Raw genomic sequence first — 24,257 nt, 5'->3', positions numbered from 1 at the left:
CAGAAAGAGGAAGGGAGGGAATTGAGCACAGATAGGGAAATGAGCAAAAGCAAATTCTTCCAGAACATTTGAATTTGCATGTGTTTCAACTTAGGGATCAACTTGCAGAGAACCCCTGGGCCTGTCAGGTTTTTCTAGTGCCCCCTACTCCTCTAAGATTGGACCCACTCAGCTGGGGTCCCACTTGTCAGCCCACACTGTCCCCAAACATTCCCCCTCTCGCTTCACAATGTCTGTTGGAATGAGAGTCCGGGGTAAGGGCTGGTCCCCATGCAGGTTTCTCCATACTGCCAGTGGGGTGAAGAGAATTGGGAAATTTCATGGGTTTCTGCTCTTTGGACAAAGCCACTGGGTGTGGGTAGAGTGAGAGGCAAGATTATGAAGCTGGTTTGTGAGTCACTGAACCCCAAGTACCCGCCCACTTGAGGCCGACCTAGCAAGTTCCGTTGCTGAGAACTGTCGGACCAGGTCCAGGCATGGGGCTGTACTGCAGCCTTGTCAGCTGTGAGTGAGAACAGCCGAGTTGAGGAAATTGTGGCCAGACAGGCAGCGAGGCAGTTCTCCTCCTCATCCCCCGTGCCTGGTGGCTGCCGAGCCTGTGCACACAGCGTCTGCTGGGAGCTGTGCATCCAGGCTGACCCTGTGTCCTGTGGGATGTTGGGCCAAGCTCTCAGCCTCACGCTCCTCCTGCTCCTTAAGGGGCATCAGGGTCAAGGTAAGGGGCCCAGCCTGGCCGGCGGTGGGGCCGCGGCCCACGGGGAGGTCAGCACCCAGAGCCTCTGACTGGATCTGTGACTCAAGCAGCCCTAACAGGTCTGGACAGGCTGGCAGTGGACTTTGGGAAATCACTGAGAAGCTCGCTGGCTGTGGCAGTCAGCAGTGCAGGCAGCCCCAGGCAAGGAGGTTGCTTTCCACTAGCTTTGGGTTCCCTTCTGCGTGCGGACGGAGCATGTCCTTCCTGCCGGCTGTAAGAAGGAGCAAGGGAACACGAATTCTGTGGGGTTGGCAGCAGACATGAGGACTGGCCCGGGGCTTCGGTTTCCCTAGGAAGTCGTGCTGCTCCCTGAGGCAGGGAAGCTGAGCAGGACTCAGGCTTTCCTGTACAGGTCCTTTGTCCCCTAGCACCTGTGGCTTCACAAAGCTACAGGAGCCTGAGAATTATTGGGGAAATGTGGGGCTGAGGTCGGGGGCAGAGATTGGGAGAGAAAGGGATAATATTAGGATGCCCTTGTCCTAATATTATTGTCCTAACATTAGGGCAACATTAGCAAACCACAAACTGCCAGCGGGGTACCAGGCCAGCTAATGTTTGCTGGGTGGGGATCTCAGCCCAGGGCACTTTCCCTCTTCCACCCACTGTGAGACTTTGAGCCTGCATTTTAGGTCAGTGATTCTTGGAGGCTCATCTTGGGAGGGGTGGTGTGAGAGGTGGGCACACTTGGGTGCAAAGGGAGGAAACTGAGGCGCAGGGGGTGTTTGTCCATGGTCTGTTAGGAAGCTGAGGTAGGACTGACAGGGTCTGGGGCCTGGCTTTGGGGCTGAGAGTGACAGAAGGTTGAGGCTGACATTATGAGCCTGTGTGACAGGATGATGGTCCCTGCACCCCGAGTCCAGGCTCCAGCCCTGTCGTTGGCTGTTGTGCAGGTGGCTGGGAGGACTTCCTGGGGCAGGGGACGCATGGACTTGGTCTGAGGGGCCTTGTTCCTTTTCCTGCCAAGTCCTTTGTCTGTGGTGCTAGCCTGGTCAAAGCTGACTGAAACCGCTCTGTTTATTTGTTTGAATTTTTAAACATTTGAATGTAAAATAATTTCAGAGTTGCAGAACAATTGCAAGGATAGTAGAAAAAATCTTGTATTTCCTTCACCTAGATTCACAGTTGTTAACTTTTTATCACATCTGCTTTCTTTCTTGTTCTCTCCGTATATATGTATATGTGTATAACGTATGATGATTTTTGTTGGCCCACTTGAGAGTAATGCCCCTTCGCTCCTAAATCTTTTGGCACATATCCTGTAAGCAAGGACGTTTGCGTTTCCTACCACGTCAGCACGATGATCGGATCTGGAAAACCGCAACACGAGCGAACTGACAGTCCGTTTCAAGTGTTGTCGTTTTCGCAGTAACGTGCTTTATGGCTTTATTGTTTTCCGATCCAGAATCTAGTCAGGCTCGTGGGTTAGACTCAATTGTTTTGCGTTTTACGCCTCTGGGATGGCCAAGCTTTCCCAGTGTTTTGTCGCTGACGGTTTTGGCGCTCTGGGGACGGCTCCTCATCCTGGGTCTGCCAGATGTTTCTGCAAGTGAGTCACGTCCTGTATTTTGGGCAGGAATATTGCTAAAGTGATGCTGTTCATTGTCAGTCCCATCAGGAGACGTGCTGAAGGTGAAACTTTGTCTTAAAAACTTGGTTTATTGAAGAGTTTAATATGTGAGATACTGAGAGGCTCACGTCGCCGTCCATCTTTGCAGAAAGCTTCCAAAGGCTCCTCACTGCACAGTGAAAGCCCTACATTTTACAGAGGTCTGCGGCCTCCTGATCTTGTCCCTCTGCTCTTCCTGCGTTTCAGCCACACTGGCCCGTGGGCTCACTGTCCCCGGTCCCCAGCACTCAGCATCGTCCCCTTCCACGTGGCTTGCTCCCTCTACCCCTCTGAGTTCAGGGCAAACACCAGCCTCTCGCCCTGCCCCCCCCCCCCCCCCCGCCCCCTCTGCCCCCTCTTCCCGCCCCAGCTGTCCTGCAGCTCCCAGGCCCTCTGCAGGTCACCTTCTACCCTGTTGGCTTGCTTATTTTCTGTCTCCAGGTTCCACTATGTCACCAGAATGTGAGTCCCTTGGTGCTTCTGTCTGTTTTGCTCACTGCTGTGTCTTCATCATTTCGAACAGTCTCTGGCACAGACCCTCAGTTCATATTTCAGAATGAAAGAAAACTTTAAGTAACTTGGGGAATAAAGTGAGCTTATCTATGGGCTGGACACGCTGTCGGGGAAAAGCTGTTCCAGACGTGTGAGCACGGGCTCCCTCCCAGTCTTGAGACCTTCACCTAACGCTGTCTTCCAGCTTTTCAGGGGAAAAGGAGCTCAGCGTGGTGCCTGCTGCACAGGGACGGGCAGGGTTGGGGGACGTGGTGTAGAAAGTGCATAGAAAAGTGTGGCGTCTGACAAGTCCCCAGGTGAGGGCTCATGCTATTCGTCTCTTTGGAGGCAGGACACATATTTATGTCACTTAATTGTGTGATCAAAGGCAAGAGACAGACTATGCAGTGACCCTTAACTGACTAATAAACTGAGTAGAAAGGGAAAAGCCGTGCACGTTCAATGTGTGGCTCTTTCTGAAGGTTCCGCATCATCACACCCAGGTTCTCAGGGAGCCTCCAACATTTGTAACATAAAGGAGCGTGTGTTGTCACACTTACATTGTACTGTAAAACATGCTTACTGTTCTCACAATATCGCCTCCCTTTCTGTCCCTGTCCCCAGGTGTGTGTGGGCAGCTCCGTGCCAGGTGCTGGGTGGGCACTGAGGACTCGGGGTAGGTTCATGGCTCCCGTTGTGGAGCCGACGTCGCTGCAGGATTACTGTGTAATCCCAGTTGTGACTCGTGTACACCGAGCCCAGCAGGTGCTCGGATCATGGCAGTTGAGTGAAAGAAAAGCTATTTTCACATGTCTCAGGCAGATTGGGATGATTTGGGGGTCAGATGAGTTGCAGAGCAGAGACCTTCACATCACGGCCCACAGGAGGGGGCCTGGACCCTAACGTTTATCTTGGACCCAAGGTCAGGCCTTGGCTGCACATTCTGAGGAAACCACAAAGGACACAGTGCAGGCTGTGAACGCCCTGGGGCTGTGGGTACAGAGGTGGCGTGGGCAGCGTGGGGCACCTGCCGTGAGGGTGGCCGAGTTGCACTCACTTCCCAGAGGTCTAATGGCCGCTGCTCGTGCTGGGACCCAGGCAAGTTCTGAGAAGGCAGCGTGGTCGGGCCCATCTCTTCCCATCACAACATGTCAGTGATGAAGCAGCTGGGCATGAGAGAGCCCGGGATTCAACTCAGGGCCACCCTGCAGGAGCCTGGTTCTGTGGAACCCGAGTGCTAGGGGTGGCCAGGCCATTGTCTTAAACACACCTTTATTATTGAGGTGTGACATGCACAGAAAAGTGCATGTAACTGTAATGGGCGTCTCTGAGTGGCTGCTGGATGAGGGCAGCTCTGTACGCACCACCTACTTTCTCCCCTCCGTTTCCCCCCACTCCTGCTCCCATAAGCACAGTCACTTCTCTGACCTCTGACAGCATAGGTTAGTTTTGCTGTGTTTAAGTGGAATCAGACGGTGCTCTTGTGCTTGTCTCCTCTCCTCTCAACATCTGATGGGATGTTGTTATGTTATCTGTGTTGTTATTTGGCTGATCATTTTCACAGCTGTGTAATATTTCATTGTGTGACTATTGGATAGTTTACTCACCCATTCTACTGCTGAGGACACTTTGGGTCACCTGCAGGTTTTCTGTGATAACGCCACGTGAGCCTTTCATCCTGAGGGCCTGCAGGGGCGTGAACCCTGTGAGGCAAAGGCCGGTGCCCAGGGGACCACGTCTCGGTGACCTCCACGAGGAAATCCTCCATTAGAGTCACTTCCGGGAGTTACCGAGATGCACTCTGGGATTCAATTAGACAGTTCACTAAACAGCGTCATCAAGCCTTTATGTTACAAGAACTATGCAAGAATTTGTGGGGGAACAAAGATGAGAAAGAAGATGTTGATTCTGTTCCTAAGGCTCTTTCAGAGGGAACTAATCATGTAAAATCACAACTACAAGGGAAGACAGGAAATGCTGAGTCGCTCACAGGGAGTGAAGAGACCAAGATTCCTTCTAGACTGGGCGCTGCAGAAGTGTCCTTGAAGGGTAAACAAGAGTGGAGGAGAAGGGACGAGGACAGTGTAAGCAAGGGGGGCAGCCTGCACAGAAGCAGGGGAACGCAGGGTCTGAGTGGAGTTGTGAAAGGCAAAAGCACTTGTTATCTTGGAGGATAGTGTCACATATAAATGACGTGGTCCAGTTGACACACAAGGATGGAGACGTGGGTGGGTAGGTTTGCCAGAGAGGAGGGGCTGCGTTGCCTGAGAAGAGTTGGCATGGTCAGTATGCAGCCCCCAGGGTCGGGCGTGGGCGCTGGAGGTCACTCTTCAGGGTTTCGCCTGGGCTGGGGCCCCCTGCCTCAGCACTGTTGGACGCTACTGGGTTGTGTGCACTCAGGTGCCAGCAGGAGCCCCTCCTGTGAGCCTCACGTCAAGCCTGGTGGCCTAAGCTTAGCTGAGAAAACCTCAACATCCTTGAGGGCTGGAGCACTTACACGGCTCTGCGACTCCCTGCTGCCGGTCCTCCTGGTTCTCAGGCCTCTCCTCTCCTCCCACCAGCAGGACCAGTTCTGAGAAAGTTGAACTGACTGTGGCTTTGGAGGCTGCAGCAGCTGCAGCTGGGCTCAGGGCGAGAGGGACTCAGTGACAGCCAGGTTGTCTCCTTGACTCCCCTCCATGCAGGCTGCCCACGCCCTCCTGCACAGGCCCTTCAGTCACCTGCCTTGGGCCTGTCGCTGCAGTTAGCGGTTCACCCCATTCGTTCGTAACCACAGGAAGAGGGGCCCTGAGACTGCCTAGCAGTGTCCCGGGGGCCCCCTGACCACTGCGACCTGCTGTGGCCTCACTCCTTTGAACCACGCAGCTCTGCTGTTGGCTCCTTCACCACCAGCATGAGAACTGGTGTTGAAGTTTCCATGCTTGCACTTCTTGTCTCTCCATTTGTCACACGCACCCCTGCGGGACAGGGCTAAGTTCTTTTTGTGGCAGTCACAGTACCCAGCACACAGTACCATCCCTCAGCGCCACACACCCCCATCCTGCCTTACTCTGGCCACCTTCCCTCTCCCCACATTGGACTGACTGTTGGCTGCAGAAGAAAATTCAACCACAAAGAGCAATGGCAGGCTCAGAGCCTCTGCTCTCAGCGGGATCCTCTGTGTCCTGGGAATCCTGGTCTCTGGCCCACAGCTCCTCCCATTCCTCACAGGTGACTTCAAACTGTCACCATCTCTGCAAGGTCCTGTTCTACCATCACGGCCTCCACCAGCTCCCCCTCCTTCTCCAAGGAAATGGAGACACCACGAGGGTCAGCCCCCTCTCCTGACCCACAGACGACACACGCCATCTGCTTCGAACCATCCTCCTCTCCTTGGCCATGACCTTCCCCCCATGCTCTGGACATCACTATGGGAAGCAGTGGGCCGTCCAGGACCTGCTCAGCCCCTGAGGACATCTCTGATCTGTCTTCGACTGTTCCTTTCTTGCTGGCTTTCCACTCTTAGTTCATTCTCCTCAGTTAAAAAACTATTGGAAAACCACTCAGTTTTCCCTCTGTTGTCTTTCTTCTCTGTGTCTTTTACACTCCAGCTGTCTTAGGCTTGCTTACAAATCAGCTACATAAGATTCCAAGAGACAAGCAAAAATGTGCAATGCCTCTGCAGACCTCAGCTTAGAACTGGCACAACGTGCTTTTATCAAGAAGGCGAGGCCCGTGACAAGAGATGGGCAGTGTCCCCATGTCTGGATGAGGGTAAGAGGTCAAAGTACCACCACAAGGGGAGTAGCCATGTTTGCCTTTTATCGTACTAGTTCTCTGCTAGAATTCTCAAACTTACATTTTATTTCCTTGAGCATATGAAACGTGAGCACTTTGAAGTGTATGAATTACTACCTCTGTTATCTAGCATTAGATGCCCCTTGGGTCTGTTTCTATGGCTTTTTTGTTTCTTTTGGTTTTTGGACATGTTTACTCTTGTTATGCCAATTTATTTTTTGTTTCATTTTGGACATAGTGTATGAAAAATTTTATAAATAGTTTAATGCTTTCGTCGATGCCATTTTCCTCCAGGGATAATTTATATTCACCTCTAGTAAGCAGCCATGTTAGAAATACTAGAGATTCTAGGTCGCTTTAACCCAATTCAGGGTGGAGATGATTCAAATGTGGGCTGTAGTTTCTGTGACAGCTGGTCTGTGTCTTGTTCATTCTTACTCTTTGTCTACCATTTATCGTCCCAACCCCAAGTCTGATCGATTTTAGATACATCCACTTCCTATTATACCAGGAAGTCCCTGGACTCCATGCTCTTAGTTCCTTGAGGTTATTATAAGCTCTGCTAAGCTTTTCAACCCTTCAGCTGCCTTTTCTGGAATCAGAAGATGCCTCCAGGGAACAGCATTAAAAACATGCTATTCTCACCTCTCTGAGTTCCTTCGTTCAGTCCTTGGCCCATAATATCTCACTGTTTTTATCTCTTTGATCCCTTTAAAAACATGCTTTTGTATTTTGCCCATTTTTCCGTTATTCTCAGCAGGGGCATTGGTTAGCGTGTCTTAATCTGGCCTTCCATTGTCAGAATTAAAATTCCCTAGGTGATTATTTATCTCCGCCCATAAATTTGTGGCGTGGAATAAAAGGATCATCTGTTCCCAGATCCCAAATTGTCTTGTATCAGGAGACGTGTCTTGTGCATGAAGAGGTCTTGAGTCTTCGGGGCTCTGGTGACAGTGGGGTCTTAGGAAGGACTCAGTGATCAATGATGACAGTGCGTGTCCTCTTTGTAGGTTCGGTAGGTATTTTCCCACTCACCTTTGCACTCAGGGTCTTGGCCCAGTGCTTGCTGGGTTGGCCTGCGGTCACATATTGTATGGAGGCCACGGGACAGACCCTGAGAACGCAGTCTCTGCTTTTGGTTTGGTCCCAGGAAGACCCAATTCACCATGGGATATGAATATGAAGAAGTGTTTTACTCTTGGTGTGTCACGATCAAAGGAACATCTTCTGTCAACCAATAGTAATCACAGGCGCTTTGGCTGTTGACATCTTGAGGAAATGCCAGGATGAAGGTGTGGCCACAGGGAGTGTTTACCACGCATACGGACACCTGAAAATCTGTCTCCCCATCACTCTGCTCTCAGCCTCCATTGTAGCAGATCTGCTTGTACAGCTGCCCCATCCACTCCCTCCTCTCCTCCGAGTCCTCCTCGACCCTCCACAACCATCCAGACTTGTATTTCCTGCATCCACTGGCCACACCCCAAACAGGAACACCCACTTTTCTCCATAGCAGCACAGGGGCTGGGGGGGGACTCAACTTCAGGTGAGCAGTGACACGCAGCTGTATGTCACACCCTCACGTACATTGGTGTCCATCTGGGTCCCTAGAGAGGGACGTGCTGCGATATTCCTGCCTGGGCAGTGTATTTTCCTTTGTCCTTTGCTAATTGTTTTCTAGGGAGCAATCCTTGTGGAGACTTTGCCGTGACTAAAAAACTGTCAACCACTAATGAGTAATGAGCACACTTCCATGTGCCAAGTGCTGCGAGAGGACCCTGAATCCAGTGCTAGGGACAGAGGGGGCTTCCTGAGTGCAGCCTGGAGTGTGAGGCCCGCTGTGCCTGACCATTTGGAGCTTCCAGCTGTCACCGCTGGCCACTCGCGGTGGCCTCAGTGTTGCGGGGGGGGGGGGGGGCTCGCCTCACATCCGATGTTTATTTGTAACATGGTAGTTTTAATACTTAAGGGTTCACGCGCTGAAGCCAGACTGATGGGCTGTTAAGCTCCTCTTTGTCACTATGTAGCTTGTGGTAGTTACTTGTAGGTTCTTTCTAAATCTGTTTCCTTAGCTGTAAAATGAAAAAAAAAAAAAAAAAAAAGAGAGAATCTCAGAGGGTCACTGTGAGTTTAACCATCAAACAGTAGAGTTTAACCCCTGCCTGTCCCAAAGTAAGTACTCGGGAGAGTTTCGCTGCCCTGCTGGGTTTGCGGGCTTCCTCAGAGCTGGGGAGAAGCGGAGACAGATGAAGCATGTGCGTGTTCTCGGGCTCTGGGCTCCTCAGACATGCCCCCAGGGGAGTGGCATCCAGCTGCCCGCCTGACGCCCTTCCTGCCTCCTGCAGCCTGGTGTCTCCTAGAAGCCCCGGCCGACAGTCTGGTTGCACTGGCAGGAACTTCTCTCCGGCTACGGCCTCCCAGCATGCATACGAGGACACATTCTGTGGATTGGAGGGTAAAGCTGTCCTCAAAGCAAGAATTTAATTTGATACTCACGTGGAATAGTGAATCTATGTCGGACAACATACAGCGTCACAGTAATTTGAGCAACAGATTCAGTTTCGTGAGTAAGACCCTAACTCTTCTCATCAAGGACGCCCAGCAGCAGGACAGCGGCCTCTACATCTTGGAGGTCACCAACAATTCTGGGGGTGTTTGCAGGCACCAGTTCTATGTTTCTGTGTTTGGTGAGAGCCCAGGACAGCTCCCCGCCCCCTCCCCTGCAGGGCTTGTGTTTGCAGCACTTTCCTGATCACAGTCTCTGCTTCCAGACCATGTTGGGAAGCCCCTCCTGTGCCAGCGGGGGAAGTTGAAAGCAGTGGACAGAGGGTTGTGCCAAGTGAATCTGTCCTGCTCAGTCACCAGAGGTGCTAACGTGAACTGCGAGAACGTGAGCTACGATGACGTGAGCTACGAGAACGTGAGCTACATCTGGTACAGAGGAAGCGAGCTGATCCAGACAGGGAGGGACCTCACCACCCTGGAAGAGTGGATTGACGCCAAAGGCGAGCACACCTATACTTGCAGAGTCAGCAACCCTGTCAGCTGGGCGAACTACACCCACAGACTCACCTGTCCGAGTACCCAGCAGGGTAAGTGCAGCACTTTGGGCAACAGCAGGGGCTGAGGTGTCAGACCCCACAGTAAGGCGCACGTGCAAAAGGGACGGGGCAGGAGCACCCTTGGCTGCCCCCCAGTGCTGCGGATCTTGGCCTGTGGCATGCGCTTCCTGTACAGCCAGGCCTCTCAGTCTGGGAAGAACTTTTTCCCCATCAAGGAGTATTTCCTTTAAGTGGGAGATGCATAGTTGTTTGGTGAGTCACAGCCCCACCCTGGCTGCCAATCACTATTTCCTGCTCCTCAGAGACTCATGGGGACCTGCTTCCTCCTCTCAAGTGACAACCCCCAAAGCCCCATAGTTGCCCAGGAGCTGACTTCGCTGTACATGGAACCCTGGGTCAGGGGGTATTATTGCATTCTGATCGCAGGGTACCTGGGAGAGTTCTTGGTTTCCCGCTTGTGCTTGTCCTGCTAGTTCCCCGCGTTAAGTTTGCACCACTTTGTGTCAGATAAATTAAGGCTTATGTGCCATCAGCCTGGGCCTCCCAGGGAAAGGCAACCTGCAGTCCCTGAGCTAAGGAACTTACAGCCAGCCAGCAGACAACAAACCAAGTCTTCATGGGCAACGAGGAAGGAGCCAGCTGCGGAATTTGGACTGACAGGGGCTCTGTCCCTTGGGTCATGTCAGCCATAGCCTCGTCATGTACAGCTGTGTGATCTCAGGCAGATTCCTAAGCCTCTCTGTCCCTCAGGTTTTCTCTTGGGTAAAATGAGAGTGGTGATAACAAACACCTAACAGAGTTACTGTTAAGATTAAATGAGATAATATTTATAAGGAGCCCAGCCAGCTGTCATCAGGAATATTGATTGGATTATATATGGTGACGCTGCATGGTGCCACTAACGTTACATGTGGAAGTTTGCATGAGCAAGAGCGATGGGTGCAGGAAGGTGAAGTGGAAGACACGTTGTAAGTGTTGATGGGGTGTGGCAGCATTTACGTTGCCAGGTGCTTTGCGTCTGTTAAGTCCTATGATTAACCCCTATGTAGACATCACGTCCTTTTCCTAAGAGAAAACAGAGTCAGAGATGTTACGCAGGTGCCCGAGGGCACAGTGTGTGGAGGCAGAACCGGAGACAAGCCCATCAGACGCTGACACCCCCGTTCTTGGCACCAGCAGGAAGCCAGCCTTGACTGAAGTCCCAGGGTGTCAGGACTGCAGAGAGCGCTGTGGGCTTGAGGACGGGTAGGAACCAGGCCTCCTGCCTTCCTTGTCCCTCAGAATTCAGCTTTCTGACCTTCCTGGTGCCCATCGTGTTTCTCATAACCACCCTGCCACTCGGCGCCCTTGGCTACGTCTGTGTGCGCAGGAGGAAGAGGAAGCGGTCGCGTAAGTGGAGGGCCCCTACAAGGAGCTGCTGCCCGAGGCGACAGCCCGGCAGCCATGCCTGGGAGCGATGGGATATGTGCACACTGGACAAACACCTGCTGGGCCTTTTCTCCCAGTTCTCGCCTTCTGGGGTGGCCCCTAATGTTTACAGCCTGATCCCCAACCTGCAGGTGGCTGGTTTGGGGCACAGCCTATGGGGAGGAGTGTCGGGGTGGTTGCTGCCCCGAGGTCTTTGGGTGTCCTGGGAACAGCACTAACCTTCTTCCTTTCTAGAACTTTCTCAAGGTCTTGGCCATCTGGGATGAACAGGGCACTGCTGGCAGCAGACTACTGGACAGGATGCCCTGTGGAGGGCACGGCAGCTCCATTCTTTGCTTCTTTCTTCTCACAGAGCCCAGCCCAAAGGAAGTGCTGACAATTTATGAAGAAATCAACTTGCCAATCAGGAGAAATCAAGTATGGTGTCCTGTGGGCTGGGATTTCTCTCAGCTGGTCTGGAAAATGCTCGTGGGAGGATGACCATTCAGACCAGGGGGGCAGAGAGAACCATACAATTGTGCTGTCAAAGTGGTCCTCAGCCCTCCCTATCGATCTTTTCCCCACGAGCCCTGTAGCTCTGGCCCTAGGGAAACAGGAAGTGGGAGAGAGCCGAAACGGGCACAGGGGCATCGGGTGCAGGGTTGCACCTGCTGAGCAGGGCTGGGGGCAGCAGAGCCCAGGAGCGGCCGGCAGCGCTGCTCCTGCCTCTGCACGCACCTTGTTCTCCTTTCTTCCCAGCCTCACCAGCTGTCCTGCGCCCAAGGACGAACTCAACCTTCTTGTTTCGTGTCTGACCACAGATTCATGTGTCCCTGCAAGTCCAATTTCCTTTTGTGGGTCCCTTGATCATTACCCAGGCTGGAGAGGATGCCAGGCTGACGAGCCAAAGCGTGACAGAGTTGCAGCTGCTCAGTGCTCTGTGTTCGCCCCGTTTAGGGAAGAGGCCAGGGCCTGGATGAGATGCAGCAGGGTAACTGGGTTAGCATGAAGGTCATGAGCCAGAGCCAGCGTCTCCGGGCATCTCTCTGCCAGTCAGCCTTGGCCGGCAGTGGCCAACCTATGTGTCGACTAGAAGTGGACACTCCAGTGGGGCTGCAGGGTGCCCCCACTGCTCTGCCCCTGAGCAAGACAGGATGTGGTGACAGGCCTTGGGGAAAGGCACTGTCTCATTGAACTGCCAGGTGGGGACGGTGGCGTGTGGGGGTTGGCCTGAGGAGCAGAGGCAGGAAGTCACGGTGGTGGGGCTCTTCTGTCCTGGTCACACATGTCAGGCCCTGGAGGGCTCATAGAACAGAGGCAACTTGCCTGAGGTCTGGGAATCAGTGCCGCCCCTCAGCCCGTTTCCTTGCCGCAGCACAGGGTAATGGGGTGTGAAAAACAATGGGAGACATTTTCTTCCATCATTACCGGACTCTGGTTCAAATTCATAAGTGCAAGTCTATCTCCCGGCAGCCACTGGTGCCCAAATGCTTGCTAATAATATCCCCCGCCGCCCCCCCCCCACTGCCCAAGAAGATGACCTAGAGTAGAAAAATGAAGGAGATGACGGGGGAGAATCATTATTTATAGTAAAAACACTACTGGGGATCCAGGCTGTCCCCCTGCTTCTGAGCTGGGTGCTCCCACTCCCTCCCGGGCTCTGCCGACTGTCCCCTGCTTCTGTCCAAAGGCCTCAATGTCAAGTGTCCTGTGGTCTCACTTAGCACCCACCTCTGACCTTGCTGGAGACACTTCCATCAGGTCTGGTCAGAAGAGAAAAACAACAAACTGCTGTTTTTTGGCCAGTTGCCATTACTCTCCCATGTCCAAGGACAGCTGGTGTTTCTCTGCTCCTCTTAGCTTCTTCTTCTTGCAATGAGCCCTGCTGGTCCACTGGCTCCCCAGCAGAGCCCATCCCAGCAATGAAACACTTCCACCCTCCATCTCCTGGGAAGAGGGGAGCATGTCCTTGGGCCTGGGTCCAGGGCTTCACCCAGCAGTGCAGCTGCCCCGGGGCCTGGCTTCAGGCCAAGACAAGCTGACCACCAAGGCTGGATCCAGAGAGGGGGCTTGAAAACATTCAAAGTCTCTGAATTTCCGTGCCCTGGGGTGATGCTCAGATCTCAGCCTTATTCATAGCTCAGTGCCATTGTCAGTGGCAAATTTAGTTGAGAAGTTAGCAAAGGCAAGTCTCTAAGTTACCAAGTAAATCAAGTGACATGAGCCGCCTGGCCAGGGTCACACTCCCTTCCCTCCTGGACGGTTCCTCACTCCTGACCCTGCCACCCTGTGAGTTGCTCTTTCCGCTCTGTCTCCCCGCCGTCCCTCCCAGGCTCCCTGGAGCCTCTGATCGTTGGGCGGTCTCTCCCCACTTCAATCTGCACAGACCCGCGATCTGCGTGGATCAAATGTTCCCTTCCTATCTGTTGTGCAGGAGCAGCAGCAGAGTGTGCCTGGAGAAGGGAGCACCATCTACTCCAGGATCCAGTCCCAGGTATCACTCTAGCTCCCCGAATCCAGTCCTTCCATGCCTGTCCAGGAGACTTCCTCATGGCCCCACACCCCGCCCCCAAACTCACACCCTTGAATGACAGAGTAAGACCCTGGGGCTCCTGGAGCCCTGGAGACGCTTGGCTTTGGCTGCATGAAGCTGGTTGAAAGGACCAGTGTGGTCCTGGAGGCTCTTCACAGAGCTGAGCACAGCTGGGAGTGTGGCGCACACCGGCTCCTGCCTCCGGGTCAGCAGCGGGTGAGGCACAGACAGCTGGCGGGAGAGGAGGCTTGTCAGGGCACTGGGGTGCCGTGTCCCTCCCTGCTGCTTCCAGTGCAGGGGCCGTGGTCCTTCCATCTCCACCCTGTATTATACCTGTTTTCAGGAAAGAATGGATCTGTGTTGTTCTCTTGTATCTTACTATGACCTGACGGTAACATTTAGTAAGTACTTGTGATGTCCATCTTGTTAATTGAAGCTTACCTAAGACGCCCATGAAGTAGGTCTAATGCAAATGAGGAAGCAGAGCCAGGCTGCCTAACGTGCTCAAGGCCACGTAGCTTCAGGCCAAGCCGGGTCTCCAGCGCCCTACCCCACCCCACCTCTAACGCTCAGTGGAAGCTGACCCGGGAACTGGAGAAGCGCCTCTAATGCTGGCAGCTGAGGTGACACTTGTTGGTACCCAGACTGGCATCGCTTTCCAGGGAAACACTGCCCTCCGGTGGCCACTGAAGATACATGTCTGATAAAAACGGCTTTTTTATGTTTTATTTATTTTTAAGGCGTGAGGCAGCAACGTCCTCAGCTTGGTGGTCCAGCTGCAGGACAAAGAAAATCCTTTGGGGGGAGGTTATAGTCTTCAGAGAAAGGGCAAGAACAGGAGGAAGAGGACAAAGCGAAAGGGCAGAAAGGAAGGGAGACCACGAAGAGGAGAGGAAAGAAGGAGAGAAACGGCGGGGCGGGGTGCGGGTGCCCGGCCTCTCCGCGCTCCGGGATTCCCAGGCGCGGTGCTGCCTCCCCTCGCTCCCTTGGGATGTGACTCACGGCTGGAGGGTCAAGTTGAAGAGCCTCCCAGAGCTGCACAGCCATTGATGTCCGGCTTTAGCCACATTGAATTCCAACAAGAGGCATTAAATTAAGTGCAAGGAAGCAGAGTCAGTCAGACTGAAACGTGAGCGTGAGATTCGTCCCGTGCAGCCCTAGGAGGTGGTGAGCACCTCTGAGGACGCCTGGCGGGGTCCAGAGAAGGACGGCGTGTTGCCAAAGGGAGGCATTGCGGTGCGGAGGAGAGAACCCTGGAGAGTCGGGGTTTAAAGGTGCTGGTACCGTGAACGCCCAGACCTGAGCGTCTCGCCCTTTTGGAGCCCCACGTGAGGAACGAGGCCAATTACGATCATGCCACCGTAGGGGAGTGTTTTAAGGGTTGGGGAGAACACGTGTGCAGAGCCGGTGCTCAAGACGTAGAGCCGGCTGTAATGACAGAGAGGGACTAACATTCCGGTTGTGTGACCTCCGGACCGGTCCAGGGTTCTTTTCACTACATTTAAAGCTTCTGTGTGGTCCGGGTGGAGGGGGAGGGATGCAGAAATGAGCTCCGTCCCGAGGGTTGTGCTCGACCTATGCTGCTGGAGTGATTTTATTTCTCTCTTCGTTAGCCTTCTGCTCCCACATCACCAAAAACTGGAAATACATTGTATTCACTAGTGCAGCCTTCCCGGAAGGTGAGTCTCCGCCTGCAGGGGGCGCTACTGAAGCAGGTGTGTGTGCAGACGTGTGTGTGTGTGTGTGTGTGTGTGTGTGTGTAGTGTGCACTTCTGAGTGAACTGTCTTCCACTGTGTATCTGAGTAGCTTGTGTTAAATGAGTGTTATTTAATGGGCCAACTAGAAAATGCCTTTCCAGTTCTATTTGAAGAAAAAGAACAGTGTTGAGACTAAGAAAAGAGTGGATTCAAGGTGTCTGTAGATTTTCTGTGGGAGGTGGGGACAGTCAGAGACAGAGAGGACCACGCAGTCCTTAGCAGGTCAGCGAGGCTGTGGAGAAAGATACGGGAGCGGTTTCGAGGCCAGGAGCATGTAGCCCGGAGCTGCCGAGAAGACTGATCCAGAGACCCAGGACTGACTGTCAGGGAAACAGACAGAGGTTCTGGCCTGCCAGTGAGTGGTGGAGGCCTCTGGCATGAGGCAGCCCCTCAGAGTGCCTGTGAATCGTGCCCCAGGCTGGGCTCACAGCGCTTATGTGCACCTGGAACCTCAGGGTCGGGTGCCCAGGTGTCCATGGGGAAGTGATGGGAAGAAGGCTGTTCCCAGGGCTGGAGTCACAGTAGAGATCCATAGCCTTCATGTGGAGTGTGGGGAGGGTGCGCGCTGCCCTGCTGTGGGGGCACTGAGCATGAGCAAGGCAGGCGGGTGTCATGTGTTTGTACCAAATGGGGGAGAGGGTTAGGCCGGGCTGCAGACTTCTCACTCACCCCCCTTTGCAACAAGTCATGCCCTCCGCTTGGATTCTATCGGGGAGCCCTTTGGGATTAGAATCCACGCGGCAGCACGTGGCCGTCTGACGGTCGCAGGCAGCATGGCAACAGGCCGCGTCTCATGTTCTGATGACTCTGCTGACTGCTGACAGTGCTTCTGAGTCCAGGCTCCCCGGTCTGCTGTGGTCACTGTCCCAGGGTTGGTATGGATGTGTGTGTGGGAACTAGGCGGTGTGTTGAAGAGATGCTGTGAGGCAGTGTTTGTATCAGGTTTGTCTGAGGGGCCTGTGGGTGTGGGAGGCTGAACTCTGACTTTGGTTCAGAACTGTCGTATCACAGGCAGGTGTGTGTTACACCTTTTCTGGACCGTAAACAGTGTTGTTTACTCCTGGGGTAGGAGATTCTACTCATTTCTGGCTGTGGATACTTCAGGGCCATTCTGAGCACTGAGTCCCTTTTGGGACCTCTCACATCACTTAGGAGGGGGTATTTCTTAACTTGAAGTGAAGCACTCTTTACCCCTTGAATTTCCAGTCTGGATCCAAGAAGAGGAACCACAGCTCTTCCTTTATCAGCACTGTCTATGAAGAGGTAAGATTCGGGAACCCCTTTGGAATGGGGTTCGTGCAAATAGCATAGCCGTGAAGTTGTGCACTAAGGAAAAAGTCATCCACAAAGTCTCAGAATTGTAGGGATCACACGGATCTCCTAATCCAGATCTTCATTTCAGATATGAACAAGTGGAACCCCAAGGAGAGTGAGTCTAACCCAAGGTCATATTGTGTGTTGGGGTCTGACTCTTATTGGTGAGGAGTTTTAAATCAGGGCTGTTCCCTGCCTAGTTCTCCAGCTGTGGGTCACACACTGGGCATCTCTGTCTCTTTTCCAAGTGTGTGTGTGGGGTGTGGTGGGATCAGATAAGGGAGGATAAGTGAATCTAAATGACTTTCTAAAGTTAGCAAGTAATTGGGAACCATTCCAGGACACAAGTGACCTTAATCAGCTGGGATGAATAATGTCCAAAGATGCCACTGAGCCTGGTGGCTGATTTCTCTCAGACCATTTAGGGAATGGAAAGCAGGGACTCAACCTCTAATGAGTGATTATTATGTATAAGGCAGCCTACCAGTGTGTTCATGTGAATTATCTCAAAAAACCCCCACAGAATGTTATGAGTCAGTATAATTACACTCCCCATTGATACCCACAAAGTCGGGAGAGCACCCCACCCGTTACCCATTCGCCTCATGCTGTACCCAGGCTTCCCGCTGGGTCCAATAAAGACGCTGCCGTTGGTCACAAGGGGAGCCAGAGGATAGCTGCCTGCTAGGGTCTGTGGCGCTACAGCTGGGGCCCCACAGCAAAGCCAGCTGGACAGTGCAGGGTTGTAGAGGACACTGGGCCAAGGCCATCCCGGGGTCACGAAGAAGCACGGTGGTCCAGACACACTCAAGTGGGAGCCAGAAGAATGGATTCAAGGCCCTCTGTAGTTTATAGTAGTTGTTGGCACCAAGTGATTTGTTTCACCACGCTGAGCTTCACGTTCTTAATGTGTAAGATGGGGTAACAATTCTTAGCCCACGGGGATGGGGTGGGCAGTCCAGTGGGAGGGTCTGAAATTCTTTTCTTCCACAGGTTGGAAAGAGACAACCCAAATCCCAGCGTCCTGTGTGCCTGAGCCAGAAGGAGCTGGAGAACTTTTGTGCATACTCCTAGCTGCCGCAGCTATTCTCACATCTTTTGTGTACCGGTGTCTGCTCTGGGCATCAGCACGCCGGGGGCACCACACGAGTCTCTGCACCATGGTTCCCAGTCTGGAGAAGATATGGGAGTTTGTTCATGGACTGTATTTTGTTCTGAAAACGATTTCTAACAGCCATTGTAAGAGCAAGACTGTTAAACCATCTCTCTCAACTTACAAACCGGACCAGAATGGGTGGAGAGTTTGGGTAGCTTACAAAAGACTGCACAGCAAGTTCAGGTACCGTAAACTGTCAGTGCCCATGTACCTGTAGGGGTTCTTATTCTTCTCAAGATTCTCTTCCCCTGCTTTTATAATCTGCAACCTGTGTCCCATCCCAGTAACCTGGGATGATCACATTTCTAGACCCACCCCTTGTCCAAGCCCATCTTCCACAGAGGAAGAAAAGATAATGGTGATGCAGAAGGAGAAACAGCCCCTCCTGTGAGGTGGACTAACCAGCCCTAAGCCCCTGGCAGGTTCTTCTGGTGGTGCTGGCCTGAGCTGAAGCGGGGACCCTGAATTTGGAGAGGAGCAGGGGTGAGAAGACCAGGGAGGGGCTGTGGTGAGCCCTGCCCTGTGGATGAAGCTGGCACAGATACCAGAGTCAGCACTCAGGGGACTGTGGTTGTGTGGACACCAACAGGAGAGCTCATTCCGCCACAAGGAGACTATCTGCTAAACTCTTGATCCTTCCAGCCCATAGAGGTAGAGAAAGGACTGAGAAGGGAACAGGGAGGGGGAGTGAGGGCCCATCACGTGTGGGGCAGGAGCCGACCTGCCTCACCTCACTGATCTCACAGCCACCTGAGAGGGAGCGGTTACCCCAGGTGAGGAGGCTGACTTTCCATGTCTCTGTCTGAAGTCACACAGCTAGTACTTGGAGGAGACAGAAGCCAGCTCTGCGCCTGTCTGAGGCTCAGGCAACCCCCCCCATAAGGAAAGTGTCACCCCAGACTCCATTCTGAGCAGCCAGGAAGCTCTTGTCAGTTGTGACCTCAGAGGAAGGGAAGATGGGGAGAAGCAGACCCATGCTCGGGGCTGAGGAGGAAGAGATTTTCAAAGGCCCGAGCACAGGACTCCCCCATCGCATAGCTGACGGGGGGAGTCATTGTCATAGGATCTGGTGCGGCTTGTGCTCCTGTGAAGGGCTGGGCCACCACCTCACTCCCCACTGCCTGCCTTGGTCCCACCCCAAAACCTGCTTTGGTGAGTGCAAGGCAAGCTGGACCATTAGGTCATGTGCAGATTTTCCTCAATAGAATGACCAGGATTCCACCCAATGCTGCAAGGACTATTATGATCACTCTGTGTGTCCAGCACCCCGTGTGTGCAATCTCTGACTTGCTCATGTGGGCCCATTTCAGCCTGGGTTCTGGACTCAGAACTGTGTTAGAATCAGTCTTCATTTTAAATACCTGTGAAATGGAGGTAATAATTGTGTGTGCCTCACCTGGAAAATGGGAGCAGTGGGTGAGATGAGGTCTGTGAAGGGCCTAAAACAGGATTTATCTCACAGTGAGAGCTCAGTCGGAGGGTCCTGGATTCTCACTTTAAGTCGGGTGGGCAGGAACATGCTCTCTGCTGCCATCTCCTGTGCATTCCGGAATTAACACCCTGTGCAGGTCACCAGGAAAAGCTATTCTCTGCTGCCATGTCGTGTGCATCTTGGGAATAGCACCTGAGTGCAGGTCAGGAAAAGCTCTTTTTTCCAAAGTTTCTGAGCCAACGAAGAACGTGTCAGACCCAGGGCTGTGCCCCAGGTGCAGTCATCTGTGCTTTAGAAGCTGCCCGCTGGAATGTGGAGTCCTCAAGCTGAAACATGGCCCAGGGCTTGGCACACCTGAATTAACTGCCTTTTCGCCTGGCTCTTACCTATGCTGCCTTATGCTACCTTCCCCTCTTGCCTCCCGACCTTCCCCGGAGCCATTCTGCAACTCACAGTGTGCGCAGAGAGCCTCTGTAAGTCGCCACGTCTTGCGTAGTGGGGTGGAAACCAAAGATTTATGTTGCATGTAAAAGAGGTGGCCCAGGAGGACCAGACCAAAAGGCACCCAGGTCTGAGAGCCTAAAGCCTGGGTATGGAAAGGCCATAAGGAGGCCTGCAGGGCTAGACTGCAGCCCCCAGGGAGAGCTGGGGAGGCAGGCTGTGGTGGAATTCTAGGCTCTGGCCTGGGGACTGTGGCTGAAGGGGCTTTGGGGACTCCACTCCAGGTGCAGCATTTGTAGGAGGAGCTGAACACCAGGCTCGGGCAGCTTTGCTGGAACAGCCTCCCCCCTGCACAGCTGAGGTAGCTGGACCTGTCCGTTGGGTTGGGGAGGAGGTCCTTACCTCTGCCCTGGCATAAAGTGTCTGGTCCAAGGCTGGGGCCACTTTTGGGTCCAGAGGGCTGGCCTGGCGTGGGAACTTCAGTCCTGGGGGGCCTAAAGGAATATACAGAAGACCTGGGGAAACAGTGCCGGTTCCCATGTGTATGCATTAGATCTACTTATTTTCTCTTGCTAATCTGTTTCATGTCTATTTGATTATTACAGCAGTCAGAAGCCTGAGGGTAGAGGAAAGTCCGTTTCTCCCTCACATAAGCGAGTAATCAGATATTTAATAAAAGGTGAAATTTGGAAGTGTATCTTCATCACTGGGTCCTGAAATAAGATTCAACCTTGTAACTAAACTAAGTTATTCTCACGACTGAATGATTAGATCAAGGAAATATGGGATAATCTATTAATTTTACTTCTGGATGTGAAACTTTTATTAAAGTTTCAAAGGTGGGAATGAAGAGGACCAAAATATGCCCTTGGGCATATTGACTTTAAGCTGATTATTAGGAAACAAAAGACTCATAAAGAACCTTTGACCCTCCCCCTTTCCTGTCTAAGAGATGCATATGGAAAGACCTGGTTTAGGGAGGGAACCTCAGCATAAACTCCTTAGCATAAGGCGGGAAGACGCCCGAGGAGCCTGCTGACCACCGGGAGTTCCCCCAGTCCCATTATGTTCTGGGTTTCCTAACAACAATGTACCTTCTATGAGTGTGTCACTCTCCCTAAATTACCTGCAAAGCACCCAATCTTACCTCACTGTCCCAGGAATTTTCACGTGTATGTGAATTCCCCATGTGCATATGTTAAAATTCTATTTTATCTTAGTTTGATTCTGTTAATTTTATGATCAGCTCAGCTAGAAGAAGTTGTTATAGGCAGAGAGAACAGGGCCAAGGGGAGAGCAGGGAGGAAAGGAAGGAAGATGTGAGGGGAAACAAAGAAAAGAGAGGAGATGAGATCATTTCTAAGAAAGGGTGCAGCTACAGCTAATTGTAATGGATTCTAATACTATTAGCATTGCTGGCAGGGAAAAATCTCCACCCTCTATGTCACCAGGACAGTTCCTACAAGGGAATCCCTCCTCCGATGGGAAGGAGTGGTCTGTAAATACAGGCCCTGGGAACACCCTGGAAACGCCCTGGGCTCACCTGTGACTCCATCCCTGAATGTTTTGCGCCCTTTTTCAAGTACAATCCTAAATTTTCTTTGTTCCAGCACAGTTGCTCTTACTCCTGGGCTTGTCCCCTCTTGCATTTTGTGGATATATTTTCTTTTAATACTTCCTCGGCCTGCTTGCCTTTGTTCATGAGGCGTTGTTACAACCGACATCCTGGAATGCCCTCCCGTGATGACTCTGACCTGCTCTCCGATAACACACTTACTAGGTTAGAGCAAAAGAAATAATTTTTAAAGCCCTCACAGTATTGGGGGGCCTGCGATGAGAATTACCGGCTGGAGCACTGCTAGCTCCTGGCAACCGCTGCTGCTGAGAGCTCGGGGACGTCTGAGGCAGAGGTAGGCGGTGTTTTTGTTCACCGTCAGGCTTCCTGGTCTATTTCTGTGGTGTTGGGGAGAATTTAAAAGTGCTGCATGTCCTTTTCCTCTCTTCCACATGTAGATTGGCAGGAAAAAATGTTTGTGAAGCTGGCTTCTTGGGAGTAGCGACTCACAGGTTTTCTTTATTGAATCTCTCCTCCCAGAGGTGGTCATTTTTTGTGTCTGTCTCTTGTGTCATTTGTTGTAACGAGGAAATACCACAGGGACCGAAAGCCTTTGGCTTTCTTGTTTAAGCTGTGAAAAGGCTTATCGGTTTGAGTAGCTATTAAAATCCTATCTTCAGTGGTCAGACTATGGATCCTTTGAATTGGAAAAACTTCTAAATTGGAAAATGTGTCAGAGAACTCTTATGACAAACAGCTGTTTGATTGGACCCTAGAGAAAGACCCCATTTTCAATACAAATGAATACAAGGAAATTTAAATATTCTTAACATTTTCAATGAGTATTTAGCTTCTTGGGTCATATCAGATGCTAATATCAATATTAGGTTTTAAAAAAGGCAGAAGAGAAAATCAAGAGATGTGCAAATGTTAAAAACCTTTCTGGAGATTTAAGAGTTAGAGAACGGTTATGTTGAAACAGGTTTTAAAGGATTTAACAACCAATCAGAAACTTGACAAAAAATGGAAGCTGATTTCTCAGTCTGATAGAAATGAGAAAGTGTCAGCATCTGCCCCTGGCCCTCTGCTGAGTAGATCTGAAATGTAAACATAGCCCACAACTGCCCCAGGCCTGCTGAGCTAAATAAAATAAAAACTTCAAAATGGGCACTTTTAACAACAGAAGCCTCCCTCGTCCAGCCTGGCTCCCCTTTTCCTGTCTCCTTAAAGACTGTGAAGCACAAATACAACCCTGAGTACAATCCCCTTAGCAGCAGACAGGAAGACTCCATGCAGGAGCCTCACAAAACTTTACCTGCCACGTGTGTTCAGCTTTTTCCTGAATTACCTGTAAATCTCCCATTTTTACATCTAAAATGTAAGAGTCCACTTCCACCCTTGTCTAAATGTCATATTTATTGTCTAAATGTCATTAAATGTCATACCTGATTTATCCTCGCTGTATTTGGAAATTTCACGGTGATGTGAATTCTAGGTGCGCATGTATCATAATTCCTGGTCTCTGTCTGTGGGGTTGGGTAGAAGTTAGAAGGGGTGCGAGGCTTTTCTCTCTTTTATGAATTTAGATCGTCAGAAAAAAAATATCTGTGAACTTATTGCCTAGAGACTCTAGGGTTTTTATTCTTTCCTCCCACAGATGTTCACTTTTTCCTGTGTCTGTGTCTTACATGTCGTTTGTCCTAAGAAGGAACCAACAAGGGGACAGAACACAGGCACAGGCTCCCATACGCCTGTCATTGGAGCCTGCCCCACCGGCTGGGGAGTTAAGTGTTTGTCTCCAGACTGGTGTTTGCGGACTTGAGGTTTTTCTTTTCCTTCCCGTTCTGTGTCCCGGGAGCTTGGCTTTGTGACCAAGGAAGGTAATCCTCTCCGGTCCCCACCATCAGCCAGGTGCACTTACTCCATTGGGCCTGATGGCCAGTGGGAGAAGCTGGGGTTCCCAGTGCACCTCTGCCTGGCTGTGCCAGCTCCCAGGGGAGTGTGTCCTGAGGGGCCTCTGCCCATAAGGGGCATCTGTCTCCCAGCCTTCCTTACCCGTTAGTGCTGGACAGATCCCGGTCCAGTAGCATCTGCTGGGGACCACGATTTAGTGGGTTTGGGGCTGGAGGTGCCTCACATTTTGTGGGAGACCGGAGACACCCTGTCCACTCCACCATCCCTATTGCCTGTGTGACGAAGGTCTGTGCTTTCTCTCATTGTCTTTGTTTACCATCTGCTCTGGGGGGGCTGCATTCTCTGCACTCTGTATAGAGGGGCCTCTGGCTTCCTGGCCTCACCCTGAAAAACTTTTTGTATAAAACTAGAAACTTTTGGTATAAAGCTAAATGCTTTGTCACATCACACCTTTTGGTCAGGTACTTCAACTGATAATACAGGTAGGGAGTGATTGAAATATGAAACACCACAAAAGAAGTCTGAATACTCAGACTCTTTGCTTATGTTTTAAAGTATCTGATAATACGTAGATAATATTGACCAGGAACCCATGTATGCAAGCTCTACTGGCCCATGTGGGCCCATTTCGGTCCCGGTTTTGGACTCAGAACTGTGTTAGAATCACTCTCCCGTTTAATTACCTGTGCATGGAGATATTAATTGTTTCTGCCTTTTCTGTAAAATGGGACCAGTAGGTGAGCTGAGGCCTGTGAAGGGCCTGTAACAGGATTTATGTCAAAGAGAATGTAGTCCCAGGGGCCTGGATTCTCATTTTAAGGCTGGTGGGCAGGGAAATGCTCTCTGCTGCCATCTCGTGTGCATATGGGGAATAACACCGGGTTGCAGGTGATCATGAAAAGTTATTCTCTGCTGCCATCTCGTGTGCATATGGGGAATAACACCTGGTTGCAGGTGACCATGAAAAGTTATTCTCTGCTGCCATCTCGTGTGCATTTTGGGAGTAACACCTGAGTGGAGGTCAAGATAAGCTCTTCTTTCCAAAGGCTTCTGAGC

The 24,257-nt window shown here is 51.8% G+C and overlaps 1 protein-coding gene across 2 annotated transcripts; it reads left to right on the top strand.

Annotated features, from left to right (window-relative positions):
- Positions 1 to 515: 515 nt before the first annotated feature.
- Positions 516 to 22,738, top strand: CD244 (CD244 molecule). 2 transcript variants are annotated; one of them, XM_019713010.3, is made up of 9 exons: positions 516 to 715; positions 8,975 to 9,316; positions 9,401 to 9,721; positions 10,973 to 11,080; positions 11,472 to 11,536; positions 13,533 to 13,592; positions 15,245 to 15,310; positions 16,596 to 16,652; positions 17,697 to 22,738. In XM_019713010.3, exons 1-9 carry the CDS (start codon positions 655 to 657, stop codon positions 17,775 to 17,777), a joined length of 1,161 nt encoding a protein of 386 aa, XP_019568569.3. In that variant the 5' UTR covers positions 516 to 654; the 3' UTR covers positions 17,778 to 22,738. The 2 variants fall into 2 exon arrangements, 1 of the variants encoding a protein (XP_019568569.3); XR_016022677.1 differs by lacking the exon at positions 17,697 to 22,738 and having other exon boundaries at positions 13,533 to 14,959; positions 16,596 to 16,614.
- The last annotated feature ends 1,519 nt before the right edge of the window (positions 22,739 to 24,257 follow it).

Source organism: Rhinolophus sinicus, chromosome 11 (assembly GCF_057876585.1).
Source record: "Rhinolophus sinicus isolate RSI-liver-muscle chromosome 11, RSI-T2T, whole genome shotgun sequence".
NCBI lineage: Eukaryota > Metazoa > Chordata > Mammalia > Chiroptera > Rhinolophidae > Rhinolophus > Rhinolophus sinicus.
This window is presented reverse-complemented; position numbering and strand designations above follow the sequence as displayed.

Bases quoted from the DNA above. Each gene is read 5' to 3' on its own strand.
- CD244 (XM_019713010.3), top strand. From the start codon at position 655: ATGTTGGGCCAAGCTCTCAGCCTCACGCTCCTCCTGCTCCTTAAGGGG. The intron at 11,081-11,471 runs GTAAGTGGAGGG...TTCTTCTCACAG, and splicing joins GAGGAAGAGGAAGCGGTCGC to AGCCCAGCCCAAAGGAAGTG. The intron at 16,653-17,696 runs GTAAGATTCGGG...TTTCTTCCACAG, and splicing joins TCAGCACTGTCTATGAAGAG to GTTGGAAAGAGACAACCCAA.